Here is a 20,791-nt window from a genome sequence, read left to right on the forward strand (position 1 = left end):
ACGGACTGGCATCCATTCGGTGGTGAAGAAATTAAAATTACGTAAAGTATACAAAAGTAAAAAGAAATGTAAAAATAAAAAAAAAACAAAATAAATTTTATTTTAAGTTTTTTGTAAAGTTAAGTGTTACAGTTTTGTTAATGTGTTTTGTAAAGTTTAGTTTGTTTTTCTGACATTTTTTTATGTGTTTCGTAAAGTTAAGTGTACGTATCTGCCGTTTGTCCTCCTCCTCCTCTGCCGCCACTTTCGGAGATAGCCTCACTCGAAAGGTAAGCTTCCACATTTTACGTTACAGTAATAATATTTCTTGTACACTAACATACACTTTATTTACAGGTTTTGCATTTTTATTATTAAGTTACGTATTGAATGGTCCAAATTGTTGTAGTATTTCATTGTTTATAGGTTAATTTACCTTTACAGTGGTCCCCCCGTATTCGCGTTCTCCGGATTCGCGGACTCACACATTCGCGTTTTTTTCTTTGGAACCTATCTAGAAATTATTTGCGGACGGACTCGCCCATTCGCGGAATTTTCCGACAAATATAATCACTAATTAGTGTATTTTAATGTTTATTTTCATGACTAAATACATTTTTATGATACAAAAATGATTTACTAATTTTCAAATATTAATTTTGATTAATACTGTATTAGTAAGTTTAATAAGTTTAAATGATATCACATAATAAAAATAATAATTCTCTCTCTCTCTCTCTCTCTACTACAAAGATGTATGTTTTTTGTATGATAAATAATGATTTACTATTTTCAAATATAATATTAATTTATACATCAATAATATCAATTCATTAAAGAAAATACCATAGTGAATTAGTAAGATTTTAGCATATAATTTAAAAATTATGGAAGAATGAAGGAAATCCCGACTTTGTTTCTCTAACTCCAGGTACTAAAAACTGTCAGATATACGTATCGTTAAGTGACCGAGGGGGGGGGGAAGGTATTCGCTTATTATGAAGTCATGTGCATCTACAGTGATTTTTTAAGCATGTGTATATATATATATATATATTAATATATATCTATATATATATATATATATATATATATATATATATATATATATATATATATATATATATATATATATATATATATATATATATATATATATATATATATATATATATTCAGTATTCATGTACCTTGAGATGCGAAAGGCTCAACTTACAAAAAACTCGAGATACGAAAGCTAACACGAAAAATTTTACTGCTCTACATACGAAAAGTTTTCAAGATACGAAAGGTTTCTGAAAGTCCGATATTCGCCCGATAACAATTTTGAAACTCGCGCCGCGCGCCACCATCTTAGATCTAGTAGACTCGCCACCATCCTCCTGCTCTCCATTGGTTCCTGATGCTAGCCAAGCCATGAGATCCTTCTCTCCCATTGGTTCCTGATGCTAGCCAAGCCATGAGATCCTTCTCTCCCATTGGTTCCTGATGCTAGCCAAGCCATGAGATCCTTCTCTCCCATTGGTTCCTGATGCTAGCCAAGCCATGAGATCCTTCTCTCCCAATTGGTTCCTGATGCTAGCCAAGCCATGAGATCCTTCTCTCCTATTGGACAGCATCCCTCCCATCATGCATCTTACGTGGTGGCGTGCCTTCGCTTGGCCACTTCGCACCCGAAGCTTTATCGTACGCATGCGGCATTCGTTCAGTCCAACTATTTCATTTAGTATCGTAAATTCGTTAGTGATTTCGTTGTGCTACTTTATCGTGTTGTGAGAACCTAGTTAGTATACGTACTACATACGTAACTTAATTACGTACAGTACATATAGTCATGGGTCCCAAGAAAGTTGCTGAAGTTCACAGAAAGAAGAGAATGCTTTCTATGGAGAACAAAATGGAGATAATAAAAAAGTATGAAGCTGGCTTGCGGTTGAGTGTGTCGCTAAGGAAATACGGCCGAAATCCGTCGACGATAGGCACCATCCTTCTGCAGAGGGAAGCCATCAAAAGCAGCTACACCTTCCAAGGGTGTTACTATTTTGTCCAACAAGAGGAGCCATGTGCATAATGAAATGGAAAGGCTGCTTCTTGTATGGATCGAGGACAAAGAAATCGATGGCGATACGATAACCGAGACAGCAATCTGCCAGAAAGCCAGCGCTATTTTCGGCGATTTGATTGCCCAAGCCCAAGACGACGGCGGGGAGGGGACATCAACGGCAACCCCAGAGTTCAAGGCTTCTCATGGGTGGTTCGAAAAATTCCGTAAACGGACTGGCATCCATTCGGGGGGTGAAGAAATTAAAATTACGTAAAGTATACAAAAAGTACAAAGAAATGTAAAAATAAAAAAAAAACAAAACAAAATAAAATTTTATTTTAAGTTTTTTTTTGTAAAGTTAAGTGTTACAGTTTTGTTAATGTGTTTTGTAAAGTTTAGTTTTGTTTTTCTGACATTTTTTTATGTGTTTCGTAAAGTTAAGTGTACGTATCTGCCGTTTGTCGTCCTCCTCCTCTGCCGCCACTTTCGGAGATAGCCTCACTCGAAAGGTAAGCTTCCACATTTTACGTTACAGTAATAATATTTCTTGTACACTAACATACACTTTATTTACAGGTTTTGCATTTTTTATTATTAAGTTACGTATTGAATGGTCCAAATTGTTGTAGTATTCATTGTTTATAGGTTAATTTACCTTTACAGTAGTCCCCCCGTATTCGCGTTCTCCGGATTCGCGGACTCACACATTCGCGTTTTTTTCTTTGGAACCTATCTAGAAATTATTTGCGGACGGACTCGCCCATTCGCGGAATTTTCCGACAAATATAATCACTAATTAGTGTATTTTAATGTTTATTTTCATGACTAAATACATTTTTATGATACAAAAATGATTTACTAATTTTCAAATATTAATTTTGATTAATACTGTATTAGTAAGTTTAATAAGTTTAAATGATATCACATAATAAAAATAATAATTCTCTCTCTCTCTCTCTCTCTACTACAAAGATGTATCTTATGTTTTTTGTATGATAAATAAATGATTTACTATTTTCAAATATTAATATTAATTTATACATCAATAATATCAATTCATTAAAGAAAATACCATAGTGAATTAGTAAGATTTTAGCATATAAATTTAAAAAATTATGGAAGAATGAAGGAAATCCCAGACTTGTTTCTCTAACTCCAGGTACTAAAACTGTCAGATATACGTATCGTTAAGTGACGGAGGGGGAAGGTTATTCGCTTATTTATGAAGTCATGTGATCTACAGTGATTTTTTAAGCATGTTTATATATATATTATATATATATATATATATATATATATAGTATATATATATATATATATCTATATATATATATATATATATATATATATATATATAGATATTATATAATATGATATATATATATATGATATATATATATATATATATATATATTATATATATATATATTCAGTGGTACCTTGAGATGCGAAAGGCTCAACTTACAAAAACTCGAGATACGAAAGCTAACACGAAAAAACTTTTACTGCTCTACATACGAAAAGTTTTTCTTTTCAGATACGAAAGGTTTCTGAAAGTCCGATATTCGCCCGATAACAATTTTGAAACTCGCGCCGCGCGCCACCATCTTAGATCTAGTAGACTCGCCACCATCCTCCTGCTCGTCCCATTGGTTCCTGATGCTAGCCAAGCCATGAGATTCCTTCTCTCCCATTGGTTCCTGATGCTAGCCAAGCCATGAGACCTTCTCATCCATTGGTTCTGATGCTAGACCCAGCCATGAGATCCTCTCTCCCATTGGTTCCTGATGCTAGCCAAGCCATGAGATCCTTCTCTCCCATTGGTTCCTGATGCTAGCCAAGCCATGAGATCCTTCTCTCCTATTGGAAAGCATCCCTCCCATCATGCATCTTACGTGGTGGCGTGCCTTTGCTTGGCCACTTCGCACCCGAAGCTTTTTATCGTACGCATGCGGCATTCGTTCAGTCCAACTATTTTCATTTAGTATCGTAAATTCGTTAGTGATTTTCGTTGTGCTACTTTATCGTGTATTGTGAGAACCTAGTTAGTATACGTACTACATACGTAACTTAATTACGTACAGTACATATAGTCATGGGTCCCAAGAAAGTTGCTGAAGTTCACAGAAAGAAGAGAATGCTTTCTATGGAGGAACAAAATGGAGATAATAAAAAAGTATGAAGCTGGCTTGCGGTTGAGTGTGATCACTAAGGAATACGGCCGAAATCCGTCGACGATAGGCACCATCCTTCAGCAGAAGGAAGCCATCAAAGCAGCTACACCTTCCGAGGGTGTTAACTATTTTGTCCAACAGAGGAGCCATGTGCATAATGAAATGGAAAGGCTGCTTCTTGTATGGATTGAGGACAAAGAAATCGATGGCGATACGATAACCGAGACAGCAATCTGCCAGAAAGCCAGCGCTATTTTCGGCATTTGATTTGCCCCATGCCCAAGCCCAAGACGACGGCGGGGAGGGGACATCAACGGCAACCCCAGAGTTCAAGGCTTCTCATGGGTGTTCGAAAAATTCCGTAAACGGACTGGCATCCATTCGGGGTGAAGAAATTAAATTACGTAAAGTATACAAAATAAAAAGAAATGTAAAAATAAAAAAAAACAAAATAAATTTTATTTTAAGTTTTTTGTAAAGTTAAGTGTTACAGTTTTGTTAATGTGTTTTGTAAAGTTTAGTTTGTTTTTCTGACATTTTTTTATGTGTTTCGTAAAGTTAAGTGTACGTATCTGCCGTTTGTCGTCCTCCTCCTCTGCCGCCACTTTCGGAGATAGCCTCACCCTCGAAAGGTAAGCTTCCACATTTTACGTTACAGTAATAATATTTCTTGTACACTAACATACACTTTATTTACAGGTTTTGCATTTTTATTATTAAGTTACGTATTGAATGGTCCAAATTGTTGTAGTATTTCATTGTTTATAGGTTAATTTACCTTTACAGTGGTCCCCCCGTATTCGCGTTCTCCGGATTCGCGGACTCACACATTCACGTTTTTTTTTCTTTGGAACCTATTCTAGACAAAATTAATTTGCGGACGGACTCGCCCATTCGCGGAATTTTCCGACAATATAATCACTAATTAGTGTTTTTATTTTAATGTTTATTTTCATGACTAAATACATTTTTATGATACAAAAATGATTTACTAATTTTTCAAATATTAATTTTGATTAATACTGGTATTAGTAAGTTTAATAAGTTTAAATGATATCACATAATAAAAATAATAATTCTCTCTCTCTCTCTCTCTCTCTCTCTCTACTACAAAGATGTATGTTTTTTGTATGATAAATAAATGATTTACTATTTTCAAATATTAATATTAATTTATACATCAATAATATCAATTCATTAAAGAAAAATACCATAGTGAATTAGTAGTTTTTAGCATATAAATTTAAAAAATTATGGAAGAATGAAGGAAATCCCAGACTTGTTTCTCTAACTCCAGGTACTAAAACTGTCAGATATACGTATCGTTAAGTGACCGGAGGGGGAAGGAGCCGTTTTGTTGCTGCCATCAAGTGCTCATGAAATTTCCCCCCCCCCTTCTCTCTCTCTTCTCTCTCCTCATCTCTCTCTCTCTTCTCTCTCACGCTCGTCTCTCTCTCCCTCCTTCTCTATCTCTCCGCTCTCTCTCTCTCTCTCTCTCTCTCTCTCATTTACTGAGACTCGAGATTTTTTATAGTACTTTTTATTTACTATTTGTTTTTAATACTTTCAAATAATAATAATAATAATAATAATAATAATAATAATAATAATAATAATAATAATAATAATAATAATAATAATAATAGGGTAAAACATCACAGCAGGCCAAACAGGCCACCAACAATCAACGCTTGCCACCCTCCGAAAAAGTACATTATAACGCGTCCTGACACCGGAGATGGGATTCAGTCGCGACTTCTTGTTGGTGAGAAACGGAGCTAAAGACCTCTACTCTCCTTTCGAAGTAAGTATTTTCTCCAAAGTTTAGAAATTAAGGCCAAATTTTAAGATTTAAACAGAGGGTAGTGAAAGGGTGGACTACGGCAGTGGAAATCTCACCAAAACGCTTTAAAAATTTTTACTTACAACTAAAAATGTTTTGAAGATTGACGCCATCTTGATGTTTACGGAGTCGCTTGTGTCAACAAACTTCCCATTTCCTGTGCTAAATCTGCACAACACTTGTACCCATAGACGCTGGGGCACTTTCATCACAACAATCGTAAACAACCTCTTACCAGCACTTATTCAAGGGGACTACGGCATTCTTTGCGGCGTTTTTTGCGCTCTTCAATTGTTTATCAGTGTTGTCATTGGTATGTGTTTACCCTCCAAACTAGGTATAAGACTTACACAAAACTGGGGAAATAAGTGAAATTAGCGTATCTATTTGTATTATATATACGTACATATATTACAGCAATTTTATCATTACTGCATTACTATGACAACTAGAATTCATCGAAACAGTTTGTAAATGCATCGGCGTATGTGTGGACGCTCCACTAGATTGGCAACGATGAGGTCATTTTTTTCGCCTTATGGGTCCCGTCCTGCTCGTGAAGTATACATCCGAAACATTTGTAATTTTGGGGGGTTAATTTGGTTTGCAAAAAAGGGATAATAGACATGAATTAAATAAAAATTTTGAAGTAAAGTTAAACTAAATATTGAGTAAAGTAAACAATTAAGGGAATAAACCTTTGCATCTCATAATCAGTGTTGTCGTCTGCTGCTCGTAACTGTGTTTGCGGAGTGAGTGCTTAGGAACCAGGAACCACAGCGTGGTTCAAGTGCACTGTGGAGTGAATTAAGACCAAAATGTGTATAATTACAATCAAATAAGCACTGTGGAGTTTCAGTTGTGATGGCAGTAAGGATAAAAACCACCGATTACAAGGTAAGAATGAATTTCAGTTTCCAACCATAACCCCGGGAATAACAAGTTTCATACTTTCACATAGGCAGCAAAATGTTGTTTTAATGTGCTGATTACAACTGCAATCTTGAGTAAGATCAATAAACGTTACATATATACGCTAACATTGTTCAAATGAGTGCTGGGAAGGCTGGGGAAAGATGGTGGCAGTCACTGATGAGAACCTTCCATGTAAAACGTAGCCGCCATATTGGATTTCAAAACTGCCTTGAAAACATATTTTACGAGAGCTCACATGCTTATTTTTAGTTCGTATGGGGCTTTCATATATCACATTATGTTGACGAAACTTCAGTCTTTTAAATGGTATGCTTAGAGTTGCAATTGTATTCTTGTTTCACCAATTAAATATCAAGTGAATAAGACCCGTCCACCGTGATGAGGGTTGGCCTGCCGTGGTGTTCTACCCTAACTGTAATTACAAAATTCCTATTATGTGATAGTATTTTAAAGAAATACAATACTAATCTATCCATGTCACTTTTAATTAAGGTTAACTCTCTCTCTCTCTCTCTCACTCTCTCTCTCTCTCGCTCTCTCCTCTTCTCTCTCGTCTCTCTCTCTCGGCTTTTACACAAGATAATGTGTCATAGTGGTAAATCCCTCTCTTTCGCTGGAAGCGTTATAAGTATTTTTTTGAGAGAACAGAGAGAGATAAACACTCTCTCTCTCTTTCTCCTTTTACAGAGATGACAAAGAATTTTTATGGTACTAGTTATGTAAAATGTTTATTGATAATTTCAGTTATTTAATCCCTTAAACAAGCCGAGCGGATAAATAAAAAATGACTCCCGTATGCCGGAGGGGTTTGAGAGTGAGCGCGTAAGCGGAAGAAAATATTTTTTTCAAAAATCACAGCGCGCTTAGTTTTCAAGATTAAGAGTTCATTTTTGCTCCTTTTTTTCTCATTGCTTGAAGTTTAGTATGCAACCATCAGAAATGAAAAAAATTATCATTATCATATATAAATAATGCGATATATGATAGCGCAAAAAACGAAATTTCATATATAATTGTATTCAAATCGCGCTGTGCGCCAAACGGTTAGAGGTAACAAGTTACTTTTTTTTTTCGTTGTAATGTGCACTAAATTGCGATCATTTTGATATATAACACATTGTAAAACGATAAAAGCAACACAGAGAAAATATTATCACAAAATGATGCATGAATTCGTAGCACGCGGATGTAAAAAAATAATTTTTAAAAAAATTCACCATAAATCGAAATATTGTTATAGAGACTTGCAATTTGTTTCAAAATGAAGGAAAATGATTGAATATTACGATACTGTAAGAGTTTTAGCTTACAAATGCAGTTTTTTACCATTTCGAACGAGTTAAAGTTGACCGAATGTCGAATTTTTGTTAAAATTTTTTTTTTTATATGCAAATATAAAAAAAATGAGAAATGCTACAACCTTCCAATAATTTTTGTTATATTGTGCATGTTTTTGCGCACATTTTCATATATAAAACTTTAAAAAAGCGTAATATGAAAAGGCTCAAATATTAGGAGAATGTGACCTACGCGTTTCCGAGATTTTCGGCCGAGAATCGGCGCGCGGACGGAATAAAAATATTTTTTCAAATATTCACCATAAATCGAGATATTGTTCTAGAGACTTGCAATATGTTTTAAAATGAAGATAAATGATTGAATATTACTAGACTGTAAGATTTTTATGTTATAAATGCGTTTTTTTACCTTTTCGGTTGAGTCAAATTTGACCGATCGTAGTTTTTTTCGTACTTATCGTACTTTATATGCAAATATTTCAAAAATGATAAATGCTACAACCTTCCAATAATTTTTGTTATATTGTGCATGTTTTTGCGCACATTTTCATATATAAAACTTTAAAAAAAGCGTAATATGAAAAGGCACAAATATTAGGAGAATGTGACCTACGCGTTTCCGAGATTTTCGGCCGAGAATCGGTGCGCGGACGGAATAAAAATATTTTTTTCAAATATTCACCATAAAATCGAGATATTGTTCTAGAGACTTGCAATATGTTTTAAAATGAAGATAAATGATTGAATATTACTAGACTGTAAGATTTTTATGTTATAAATGCGTTTTTTGACCTTTTCGGTTGAGTCAAAGTTGACCGATCGTAGTTTTTTTCGTACTTATCGTACTTTATACTGCAATATTTCAAAAATGATAAATGCTACAACCTTCCAATAATTTTTGTTATATTGTGCATGTTTTTGCGCACATTTTCATATATAAAACTTTAAAAAAAAGCGTAATATGAAAAGGCACAAATATTAGGAGAATGTGACCTACGCGTTTTCGAGATTTTCGGCCGAGAATCGGCGCGCGGACGGTTAAATAAAAAATATTTTTTTCAAATATTCACCATAAATCGAGATATTGTTCTAGAGACCTTGCAATATGTTTTAAAAAAATGAAGATAAATGATTGAATATTACGAGACTGTAAGATTTTTATGTTATATATGGCGTTTTTTGACCTTTTTCGGTTGAGTCAAAGTTGACAGATCGTAGTTTTTTCGTACTTATCGTACTTTATATGCAAATATTTCAAAAATGATAAATGCTACAACCTTCCAATATTTTTTGTTATATTGTGCATGTTTTTGCGCACATTTCCATATATAAACCTTTAAAAAAAGCGTAATATGAAAAGGCTCAAATATTAGGAGAATGTGACCTACCGCGTTTCCGAGATTTTCGGCCGAAAATCGTCGCGCGGAGGGAAAAAAATATTTTTTCATAAATTCACCATAAAGTCGAGATATTGTTCTAGAGACTTGCAATATGTTTTAAAATGAAGATAAATGATTGAATATTACTAGACTGTAAGATTTTTATGTTATAATGCGTTTTTTACCTTTTCGGTTGAGTCAAAGTTGACCGATCGTAGTTTTTTTCGTACTTATCGTACTTTATATGCAAAATATTTCAAAACGATAAATGCTACAATCTTCCAATATTTTTTGTTATATTGTGCATGTTTTTGCGCACATTTCCATATATAAACCTTTAAAAAAAGAAAAAAAACGTAATATGAAAAGGCACAAATATTAGGAGAAATGTGACCTACGCGTTTCCGAGATTTTTGGCCGAAAATTCGTCGCGCGGGAAAGGGGAAAAAAAATATTGTTTTCAAAAATTCACCATAAATCGAGATATTGTTCTAGAGACTTGCAATATGTTTTTAAAATGAAGATAAATGATTGAATATACTGACTGTAAGATTTTATGTTATAAATGCGTTTTTTACCTTTTCGGTTGAGTCAAAGTTGACCGATTGTAGTTTTTTTTTCGTACTTATCGTACTTTATATGCAAACTATTCAAAAATGAGAAATGCTACCACCTTCCAATATTTTTTGTTATATTGTGCATTTTTTTGCGCACATTTCCATATATAAAACTATAAAATAAGCGTAATATGAAAAGGCACAAATATTAGGAGAATGTGACCTAACCGCGTTTCCCGAGATTTTCGGCCGCGAACGGCGAGGCGGACGGAAAAATATTTTTTTCAAATATTCACCATAAATCGAGATATTGTTCTAGAGACTTGCAATATGTTTTAAAATGAGATAAATGATTGAATATTACTAGACTGTAAGTAATTTGCTTACCCCCCCCAAAAAAAATATTTATATATATATATATATAGATATATATATTATATATATATATATATATATATATATATATATATATATATATATATATATATATATTATATATATATATATATATATATATATATATATATATATATATATATATATATATATATATATATATAGTTTTTTTTTATACGTAAAATATATATATTACATTCTTCGATTTCTGGTACCAATACATAAATAAAAAGGAATGCAGGTGAACACTTCTCTTTTCGCATACAATGAAATGTCTTATTATTATTTTATCATGCACACATTCAGATATATAAAAAAAAAAAAATTGAATAATATAAAACTAAATATAAAATAAATGCAGAATACTCACCTCGTAATCCTGACTCTTCGTTCTATTCTTGTTTTCTCTCCCTCCTCCATTGAAGAGTCTTGCATTTTTTTCCACTCGACATGACGAGGTACAGGTGGAGGAGGGAGACGTGCGCCCTTACTGCTGATGGACCCGGCCACCGTGCGCCCTCCGCTGTCGGTTTAGGGGGCGCGCTCCAATACATGACCTTAGTGTGATACTTTCGGTCACACTCCCCTATCCTGCAAAGAGCAACTTTGCAGAGACGACAGAAGAACCGGGTGCGTCGTCAGCAGGGGCGTCGTCAGCAGGGTGGGGCGACGTCAGCAGGGGCGTCGTCAGCAGGGCGGCGCAGCAGGGGCGGCGGCAGAGGGGGCAGTGCGGCAGTTGAGCGAAGTTGGCCCTCCTACCTGCCCTTTCCCTCTAGGGGCAGATCTGCAGCTCGGGGCAGGGGGTCAGTTATGGAAGGCCACTCATCGGGATCGAAGTTGATGAGGGCATTCCCGGCTACCTCTAGGAACTGTACGTGGGTCAACCCTCGGTGGAAGATTGTCACCGCGGTACCCTACAGTACAGTATGTAGGCATTTGGAGGGCCAACTGAAGGATGTATTTGAGGAGCTTCTGTGTCCACCTTCTGGTTCTCCTGGCGAAGGGATAGTACTGGATGAGCTGATCAAAGAGATCAACTCCTCCCATGTGCCTGTTGTAGTGCCCAATGACAGTAGGCCGCTCGGTACGAAACTCCCTCAAACACAACTCGGCCCTGTCGACGTGTCTTCTTCCGCTGTACGATCTCTTCTTGGATGGGTTCATGACTCGTCGTAATCATGGGGACGAGTCGGACACCCTTCCAAACAGATGACGAAGACAGCGCCCTTCCGCCGCCACTCTGTCTCTCCTCTTGCCAGGTGTTGCGGATGACTAGCGAACCTCTTGAGGACATCGGGGCCCCACGCACCAACCGAAGGGTACCCACTGACGTGGAAAACACCATGCTTCATACAGTTCCTGGGCCAGGGATACCGAGTATAATAATTATCCATAAACAGGTGATATCCCTGGTTACGGAAACGTCCCACAAGGTTGAATACAGTGTCACGCAGCGTGGAGAATACCCCGGTATACACTGAAAAGTCCACAACGTATCGCAGTGTTGGCCTCGGTAATGAGAAAGAATTTCACACCATATTTCTTTGGCTTCTTGGGGTTATACACTTTTATACTAAGACGTCCTTTGTAAGGCATCATCCCCTCATCCAAAGACAGGTTCTTTCCAGGAATCACGAGATTACTACACCGCTCACGGATATAATCCAACACTGTACGCACTAAAATGAGGCGATCACTGTTATTCCGGGGTATGGCCCTTCAGTTGAAGGCGTTGAAGTACCTGTCCATCGCCAGGAAAATTATCACGGGACATAACGCCAGGCACATTCGGCATACATAAACAAAATAACTTCTCTTCCAATATTGCCTGACGTCGATAGCAGGTGTCAAACCAAAATAAATGTGGAGCCCCAAAAAATGTGCATGTCAATGAGGGTTGCAACCCCGCAGTAATACGACAAGGTCGTCTTCAGCTCATACCGGCAGTACCGCGAACGGACATTGGGGGCAAATATTCATCCTCACTTTCATCGGGACTGATGTCCTCATCACTCGATGACCATCCGCCATCAAAATGAGGACTTGCGACATGTTCCCGATCAAGCTCCGAAAGATATTCGTCTATGTCCCTTGGTTGGAGGCCTCCCAAATGCCTACGAATGCCCCTAAGGACGCCCACATGCTTCCTAGGGGTAACCAAAGGCAAACGATGTGTTCCCGAAACACTTTCAGCCACACGTGGCCGCACAGAACGGCCTTGAGCACGGGGGTCAATGCTGGGTGCTTGGCCCCTTCGCCAGCATCCATGTCCAAAACTCGCCTTACACGATCCCTTCCGACGGGTAAAACGCGCCTTTCACGGTTCACACGTCGTTGAGACATATCTAGGAATGTCTTGTAGCAATACAAATGCTCAAAGTCTCGCACAAGTCCAGAAAAACACGCTTTTCACGAAAGATCGCTCTCGGATGGTGCGCTACTGATGCTGGCTGGAGCGAGAAGAAGGGATATCGAGCATGCGCACCTGGGTCACGCTTCAAAACAAAACAAGGCCTTGATCCGTGACTCCCAGCATTCCCCAAGGCGCGTGATTCAAAAGTTTTAGGCTGGTAGGCCTATAAGTATTTTTCCGCGAATTTTAAAAAAAACTTTTGTATGTCGACGTAAAATACGTCCAGTCGGCACCCGACAGACAATTTATCTCGACGTAAAATACGTCCAGTCGGCGTTTTAGGGTTAATAATAATAATAATAATAATAATAATAATAATAATAATAATAAAACTATAATTACAAAATTCATAATGGTAGTATTTTAAAGAGATGAGAATGACCTTTCCATTTCACTTGTAAGGATAACCCCTCTTTCTTACTGAGACGAGAGAATTTTTTATGGTAGATGCACGTGTTTATTATATTTTGAAATAATAATAATAATAATAGAAGTAGTAATAATAACATAACTAATTTCAAATTAAAATTCTTCCCTTCGTCTTTTCCTGTATCAATTTCCCTACCTCAACTCCAGTGACGCTCGGAGCTGGGAAAGTAACAATGCCATACAATGGTCAACGAATTTAATGGTTTTATGTAATCTCTCTCTCTCTCTCTCTCTCTCTCTCTCTCTCTCTCTCTCTCTCTCTCTCTGTGCTATTGGCTGTTTATATATTTCTAATGGTAAAATGTTTAAGATGACTTTAAAATTATATTAATAATACCAATTTAATGGTATATTTGATGTAGGATAACACTTTAAGTAGACATTTGGTATTTGTGAATTCACATACAATTGTTCCCTTGTAAAAAGAAAATGGATGTCTCAAATAGTAACAGTATGAAAGAAAACGTGCATGACTGAATACTTATGGGGGGACTGAAATATTTTCACATACGTAACTAAGTCATTCAGTACGTGTAGAGTATGTATTTATGTATAAACATAAAATGTAAGAGTTACTTTAAAACAGTATTAATAATATTTCAAAGATTAATATGAACCATAATAGGATATTTTATGTATATTTGATGAAGGATGGTCTTTTTAGGGATACTTTGGTGTTTGCATGTTCAGGATAGGAGTTTATGAGCATTTATAGAGGGGCATTCCAAACATTCGCGGATTCTAACGATTCGCGGGGGGGGGGTCTGGTACGCATCCCCCGCAAATACGGGGGACCACTGTATTATGAAATTTACTGGGGTATTTTTGGAGGGCTTGGAACGGATTAGCCATTTTACATGTAAAATGTGGTCAAAGATACGAAAACCTCATAATAAGAAAGGCTCCTCGGAACGGATTAATTTCGTATCTCAAGGTACTACTGTATGTGTGTAATATATAATATATATATATTATTATATATATATATATATAATAATATATATATATATATATATATATCTATATATATATATAATATATATTATATATATATATATACACAGTGGTCCCCCGTATTCGCGGGGGATGCGTACCAGACGCCCCTGTGTGAATAGTTAGAACCCGCGAATGTTTGGAACCCCTATGAAAATGCTAAAAACAGCCTATTTTGTTAGTTAAAACTCAAGAAAAACACCCACTAAAAATTTTCATACTTGGTTTTTTTTAATAGTTTTATCACAAAAAGTGCATTTTATGATGAAATTCATCAAAAAAACCAGGAATTTGTGGATATTTATCATAGAAAAATACGCGAATGCGCGAATTTTCCGCGAATAATGCAGGGAAACGTTTCCCAGAGATATCCGCGAATGTGTGAGTCCGCGAATCTGGAGAACGCGAATACTGGGGGTCCACTGTATATATATATGTGTGTGTGTGTGTCTGTGTATATGTATATATATCTGTATATGATATATGTACGTATGTATATATATATATATATATATATATATATATATATATATATATATATATATATATATATATATATATATATATATATATACACTGTATTACACTGTATTACACTGTATTAATCAGCCCAAATGACTTTTTTGTGATATGGTTATGTACCCTACATCATGCCCCTACACACTTTGTCAACTTCTGCCATGCCTATTTAAGCATAATTAATGTTTCTTAAAATTTAAATTAGCATCCTACAAGGCAACTTATTAACTTTGTATCTAAGAGTTTATTACGTAGATGCACCTGGTGGCATGAAGAGCCTACCTAGGGGGAAATATTAATATTGTATAGATTTTGGTCATTAAACATCACAAATCCCTAGAAAAAAATCAATTCAATTCTGTTTATTTCTTTGATGTCCTGAAACTTCTAAAATATAAAAATAAAACTCTCATTTTCTTACAGTCTTACTTCACTATCTTTTTATGGCAAGTGATTTTTCTGCAAATTTTCCAAATACTAACCTTGCTCATCTGCAAAACAAAGGTTGGGTTTAATAATGTCAGTGATTGTAAAAAGAGCAACATTTAATTCTTCGCTACTCACCAAGTTGGCCTGACATATTTCTACCCCACGTGTAGAGTGACCCATGTGTAGTCAGGAGAACTGAATGTTGGCTACCACAGGCTACAGATCGCACAGCACCAAATCCACATGGCATCTCTACTTCTAGTGGAAGAAGATGGCCCAGGTCACTGGGATCACATGATGGTACTGTATTTGCACTAACAGTTCTAGGTCCAAAAGAAGTACTAGATGAATCTGTTGATAGTTGAAAAACAAATGATTACTTTATATCTGTAAAACCCATGCCCATATTCAGAGAGAATTAAAAATGTTGTTCCATGGATACAAAATTATGGCTGTTGCTAGTTTGACATGAAGTTCACTACCATATACTAATAGCATAAAAGCATCAAGTGAGGTTTCCTTTCTAGATGGAGGTACCCATCTACCTGCTACAGCTCTGACTTTGATGCTTATAGACAGAACCCAATGATGAACCAATATGAGTGAAAGGAAAGCATGTACTAGTACTATCTACTAAAAAAAAAAAAAAAAAAAAAAAACCCTTGAATCTGACTTCAATATACAGTAGACCCCCGTATTTGTGGGGATGCTATTTTGACAGTCAAAACACAAAAACGCCGTCTAAAATACATACCCCTGAGTTTTTTAATTGTTTTAGCACAAAAAGTGCAGTCAAAAATATGAAAATACCGTAATTTGTGAATATTTTTAAAAAACAATACTGCGAATACGAAAATTTTCCGCAAATATATACTGGGTATACGAGGTCTATAGGAAAATCCACGAATAGGAAAGTCCACGAATCATGAGTCCATGAATAGCTGGGGTTGACTGTATCTTGGTCAACTTTTCACCAATTCTTCAAGAATGCATCCTTAGTTTAAATGTTATCAAAATAATTTTGTGAAAATCAAACCCACCTCTTTATAACAATGAATAACTTTTTAAGAGGGAGATAATAGATTCCTGCATCATGTAATAGCTCTAGTTATTTGATCCAGTTCACCTCAAGTGAGAAGCAACATTTTGCACCATACAGTTTCAACAAATTTTGCAGGCATAATGTTCAAATCACTTGAACGGCCCCAGGGCTTTTTTTTATCATTATCATCATAAAATGCACTTTTTGTGATAAAACTATGAAAAAACACAGGTATAAATATTTTAAGTGGGTTTTTCTTGAGTTTTAACTAACACAATAGGCAGTTTAAAGCTTTTATATAGGGGTTTCAACTATTTGCAGATTATAGCTATTTGCTAGGGGTTCTGGTACACATCCCCCACGAAAACGGGGCAAACACTGTTTACATTCCATATATTTCTGCATATAAGACGACCTTTATAACCTAAAATTCACCACTTTAAATTTGGGGGTTGTCTTACACTACCATTCTAAAAAGCAAATCTTGAACTCTAAGTGATGTTTATAAGTAGTTATGTTATAAATGACGTTTTTTAGAATAGGACTGCGATATTTTTATGTAATAACTTTATTCGCTGTAGGTATATCAAAGATCAACAAAGAAATATACATTAAATTTAAACCAAGTTATAGCTGAAGCTGAGAAAACTGTTCAAGCTGCCAATGACTATTATCGTGCATTGGCAACCAGGAAAAAACTCCTGTAAACTTATGCCATTAAACGCAACTTTAGATAAAATTGAGAGAAAATAGTTTTAATCAAAACTACTGGGCTTGAAAGAACACATTTTACTGTTTTTTTCATGCTGATAAAAGACGAATAAAAGATAAATATCGTGAAAATAGTGATCAGAATCACAATTTTTTACTCAATAAACATGCCGCCAACATAATCTGTTGACGAAAAAATAATTTAGTTGACAGTCACAAGTAATATTTAGACTTGAAAATGCGTCATATAACGAAAATTCCCTTATTTCATATAAGTCAAGTATCTAGATATTTGTTTATTCTAACTAGAAGCAAGAGAATTAGCTCATATTAGTTATCAGCTGATTTCCAAACCAAAATACTGACTGCTATGTTAGCAGTATTTTATAATACAATAATATGAGAATACATACAGTACTATTGGATACAGCAAAGTAATGTGTAACTTTTTAAAAGATTCATGGGAAAGATGCATAATTACTTTTTCTTCTTTGTTTATCTTAATTTTCATCAATACGCCATTCAAGTAGCAGCCGCATCTCGAGCTCGCACCTCAATTTTTTGCTCGTGTAACAAAGCAAAAATCTATGAAGTGACTACTTGTATCTCGGAAAACTCGTACATTAATTCACTCGTAAGTCAAAGTACTACTGCATATTATTGGCATATCTTCAAAATATAACAGCCTATTTAATGAATAATTCCATATCACTGAAATCAACTTTTGCTTGTGAGGCCAGCCAGCTGACAAAATGTAAACATCGAATTATGGTAGCGTTCACAGCAATGTTATCTATCTTTCGGTACCCTTTCGAAATTTTAATTGTACATAGTGTAATAATATTTAGGATAATGTAATATTAATTTTTCATTAAAAATTCAGTATCATTTTGGTAAAATTACATACAACTGTTTAGAACAATGAAGTCATATGAATGATAATTATGTATGAAAATTATTGTATACATTAGACTAACCTTTGCCTCCATCTCTTTATCCCATCTTCTAGTTAAATAAATCAAAGTAAAAGTGAATGGTAAAAGTATCGTCAATAAAGCTATACTCGTTGCATAAAGGTGTGCATCCATAAGCAACCATACAAAACACGGATGTTTTGTTATGATAACCTAATCGGATAACACCAGCTGTTTTGTTTGCATTTCAACCATCATAAGATAGCAAATAATTACCCTATCAATGTTATAATTGATGTTAGGTTAAATAGAACTGACATTTTTACATTAAAGTACAAGCAGTCCCTGGTTACCAGTGGGGATTCTGTTCCAACGGCTTGATGATGTGATAATCGCCGATAAACGAAATTTAGCTATATTTGGCGCCAATAACCGATTATTCGTGCCTCTGGGTATGTACTGGGTCCAATACTCTATTATCGGTGCTGATGACCAGAAATTAGCACATTTCGCTAGACAAGCACCATAGAACCGGATCGGCGATAACCAGGGCCTGTACTGTTTACCCTTATTTCCTAAGGAGAAAAGATCGTTAAGGAAATATAAAAGCAGTCCCCAGTTATCCGCAGACTCATTTAATGGCGATCTGGTTTTATGGTGCGTCTAGTGCCATAAAATTGGTGATTTATGGACCCATAATGGGCAGTTTTAATTATCAGTGCCATAAGGTGATGATAATAGAGTTATGGCACCATAACATACCTAACAGAGATGCCATTAACAGGTTATCGGCGCCATTACCCAAAACTCAGCACCATAAATAGAGTTTCAGTTAATGGTGGTTTTTACTTATCAGTACACTTCCGAGAATGGAACCCTGCCGATAACCGGGGTCTGCCTGTACTGCTAAGTTTAAGCTGCAAAATGTAGCTTACGACGGGTTCAGCTTACAACATTCCGAGGTTACAACGCTTTTAAATTATATTTATCAGAAATTATTTCCAGGTTTACAACGCATGTTTCAGGGTTACGGCGGCTACAACACTGATCTGGTAGAAAAATATGGCTCCAAAAATGCAAAATAATCAACATTTGAAGGTTTTTATGATGAAAAATGCAATAAGAATGCAGTTTACATAGTTTTTAATGCACCCAAAGCATTAAAAGTAAGGTTTTCTTTTGGAGTTTTGATGATGTTCCGGCTTACGACAATTTTCGGCTTACAACATGTCTCAAGAACGGAACCCCCATTGTAACCCAGGGACTGCCTGTATATACGGTAACCAAAAGCTGCCTATAAACAGACAGTTTTGTAACTTAGCAGTTGCTTTATACTCCACATATGAGAAAAATTCATGAAAACTTGCCATAATTCTTTATCTCGTCTTATCTAAAGGTCATCTTATACATGGAAATATACAGTATATTGAGAAGATGCAAACTACATTCTAATGAAAATATATACCTAAATATATATAGCTTACTTTCAGAAAATTGATTACTGGTGGAGGCCTGCTCGCTTAATGTTTCTGAAGAATTTGAGCTTTGGCAGTTTGTGCTGGAAGAATTGTTACCACTGACCACTCTGTCACATACTGTTTCTTCAAAAATATCACATTTTCTATTATCAACACTGGAAGCTTTTTCTGGAGAAGGTTCAGGAGATATGATAAAAGATTTGGCACCAATATCTTTAGTGTCTTCCTCCTCAGGCAGAGTCATAATGGTGTCATCACTATCATCTACAGTAGTTCTTTGTGTTGCACCACCACAGGGACTTCCACTGTCTTCCTTTGACACAACTATTTTCGGATTATCATTAGCACCATCATTAATAATACTATCATCACTTTCACTATCACAAGCTGCCACTTCAGAAGCTTCTCCGCTTCTTTCTACTTCACTTTCCTTGGCCTGTGAATCTTCTCCCTCATTCTTGCCTTCAGAGGAGCGTTTCTCCCCTTCTGCTGCCTGTTGCATCATCCGCCCTCTTCTTTGAAGCTGTGCTTGTACTCTTAAACATGCTGGATTGATCCCCCAAGTATAAACTTTGTGATCTCTTGTGACAGCAATCTACGAGAAAAGTCTAACTTCTCACAACAGCAAGGAACAAGTATAAATATATCAACAAATATTTAATAATCCAGTTATTAAAAAAATGGCACACTCAAATACAAAAGCAAAAAATAAGATGAAATGCATGAAAAAATAAATAAAACACTCACATTATGAAAGTAACCAGCAGTGAGGTGAGTAGCAGGGCCTGGTAAGCAGACTCTAACAGGACTAGTAACTTTGACAATACCACCATTGCCCACTTGACCATATGTCCCACATCCCCATGCATAAATGCTACCTGTAGCAGTCATAGCTACGCTATGAGCATATCCGCCTTCAGCTAACACAACACGCTGTGAATGAAAATTATCTGTTACTATCCATCCTCATAATAAGGTGCAGCTTATGATGTGGCTTACTTGGCAACTGTAAATGGGACTAAGGTTCTCTGCACCAGGCATTACGCCTAGGGTGTACCTCTTTCTGTCTTTAACCAGTGTTCATTCCCTTTTCTTCCTCATACTCACCTGTTAACCTTAAGTCATTCTCACATGTAATTCAAGATAAATAAGTCTGACTGGGAAGTACTATGAAATGCTAGAAATTTATTAACAATAATTAATAATAATCACTGCACCAATTCAAAATAAAAAAATATAATGTACTATATTAGAAAC

The 20,791-nt window shown here is 35.7% G+C and overlaps 1 protein-coding gene across 1 annotated transcript in view; it reads right to left on the reverse strand.

Moving 5' to 3' along the window:
• Nucleotides 1-20,791, reverse strand: part of LOC135224546 (uncharacterized) — a 387,606-nt gene that overhangs the window by 112,261 nt on the left and 254,554 nt on the right. Inside the window, exons 4-6 of the mRNA XM_064263643.1 lie at nucleotides 20,282-20,467; nucleotides 19,541-20,129; nucleotides 15,525-15,740 (exon numbers count right to left, since the gene is read on the reverse strand). Of these exons, the coding sequence (XP_064119713.1) occupies nucleotides 15,525-15,740; nucleotides 19,541-20,129; nucleotides 20,282-20,467 (991 nt within the window). The remainder of the gene's footprint in view (nucleotides 1-15,524; nucleotides 15,741-19,540; nucleotides 20,130-20,281; nucleotides 20,468-20,791) is intronic.

The sequence above is a fragment of the Macrobrachium nipponense genome, chromosome 12 (genome assembly GCF_015104395.2).
Source record: "Macrobrachium nipponense isolate FS-2020 chromosome 12, ASM1510439v2, whole genome shotgun sequence".
In the NCBI taxonomy this organism is placed as follows: Eukaryota; Metazoa; Arthropoda; class Malacostraca; order Decapoda; family Palaemonidae; genus Macrobrachium; species Macrobrachium nipponense.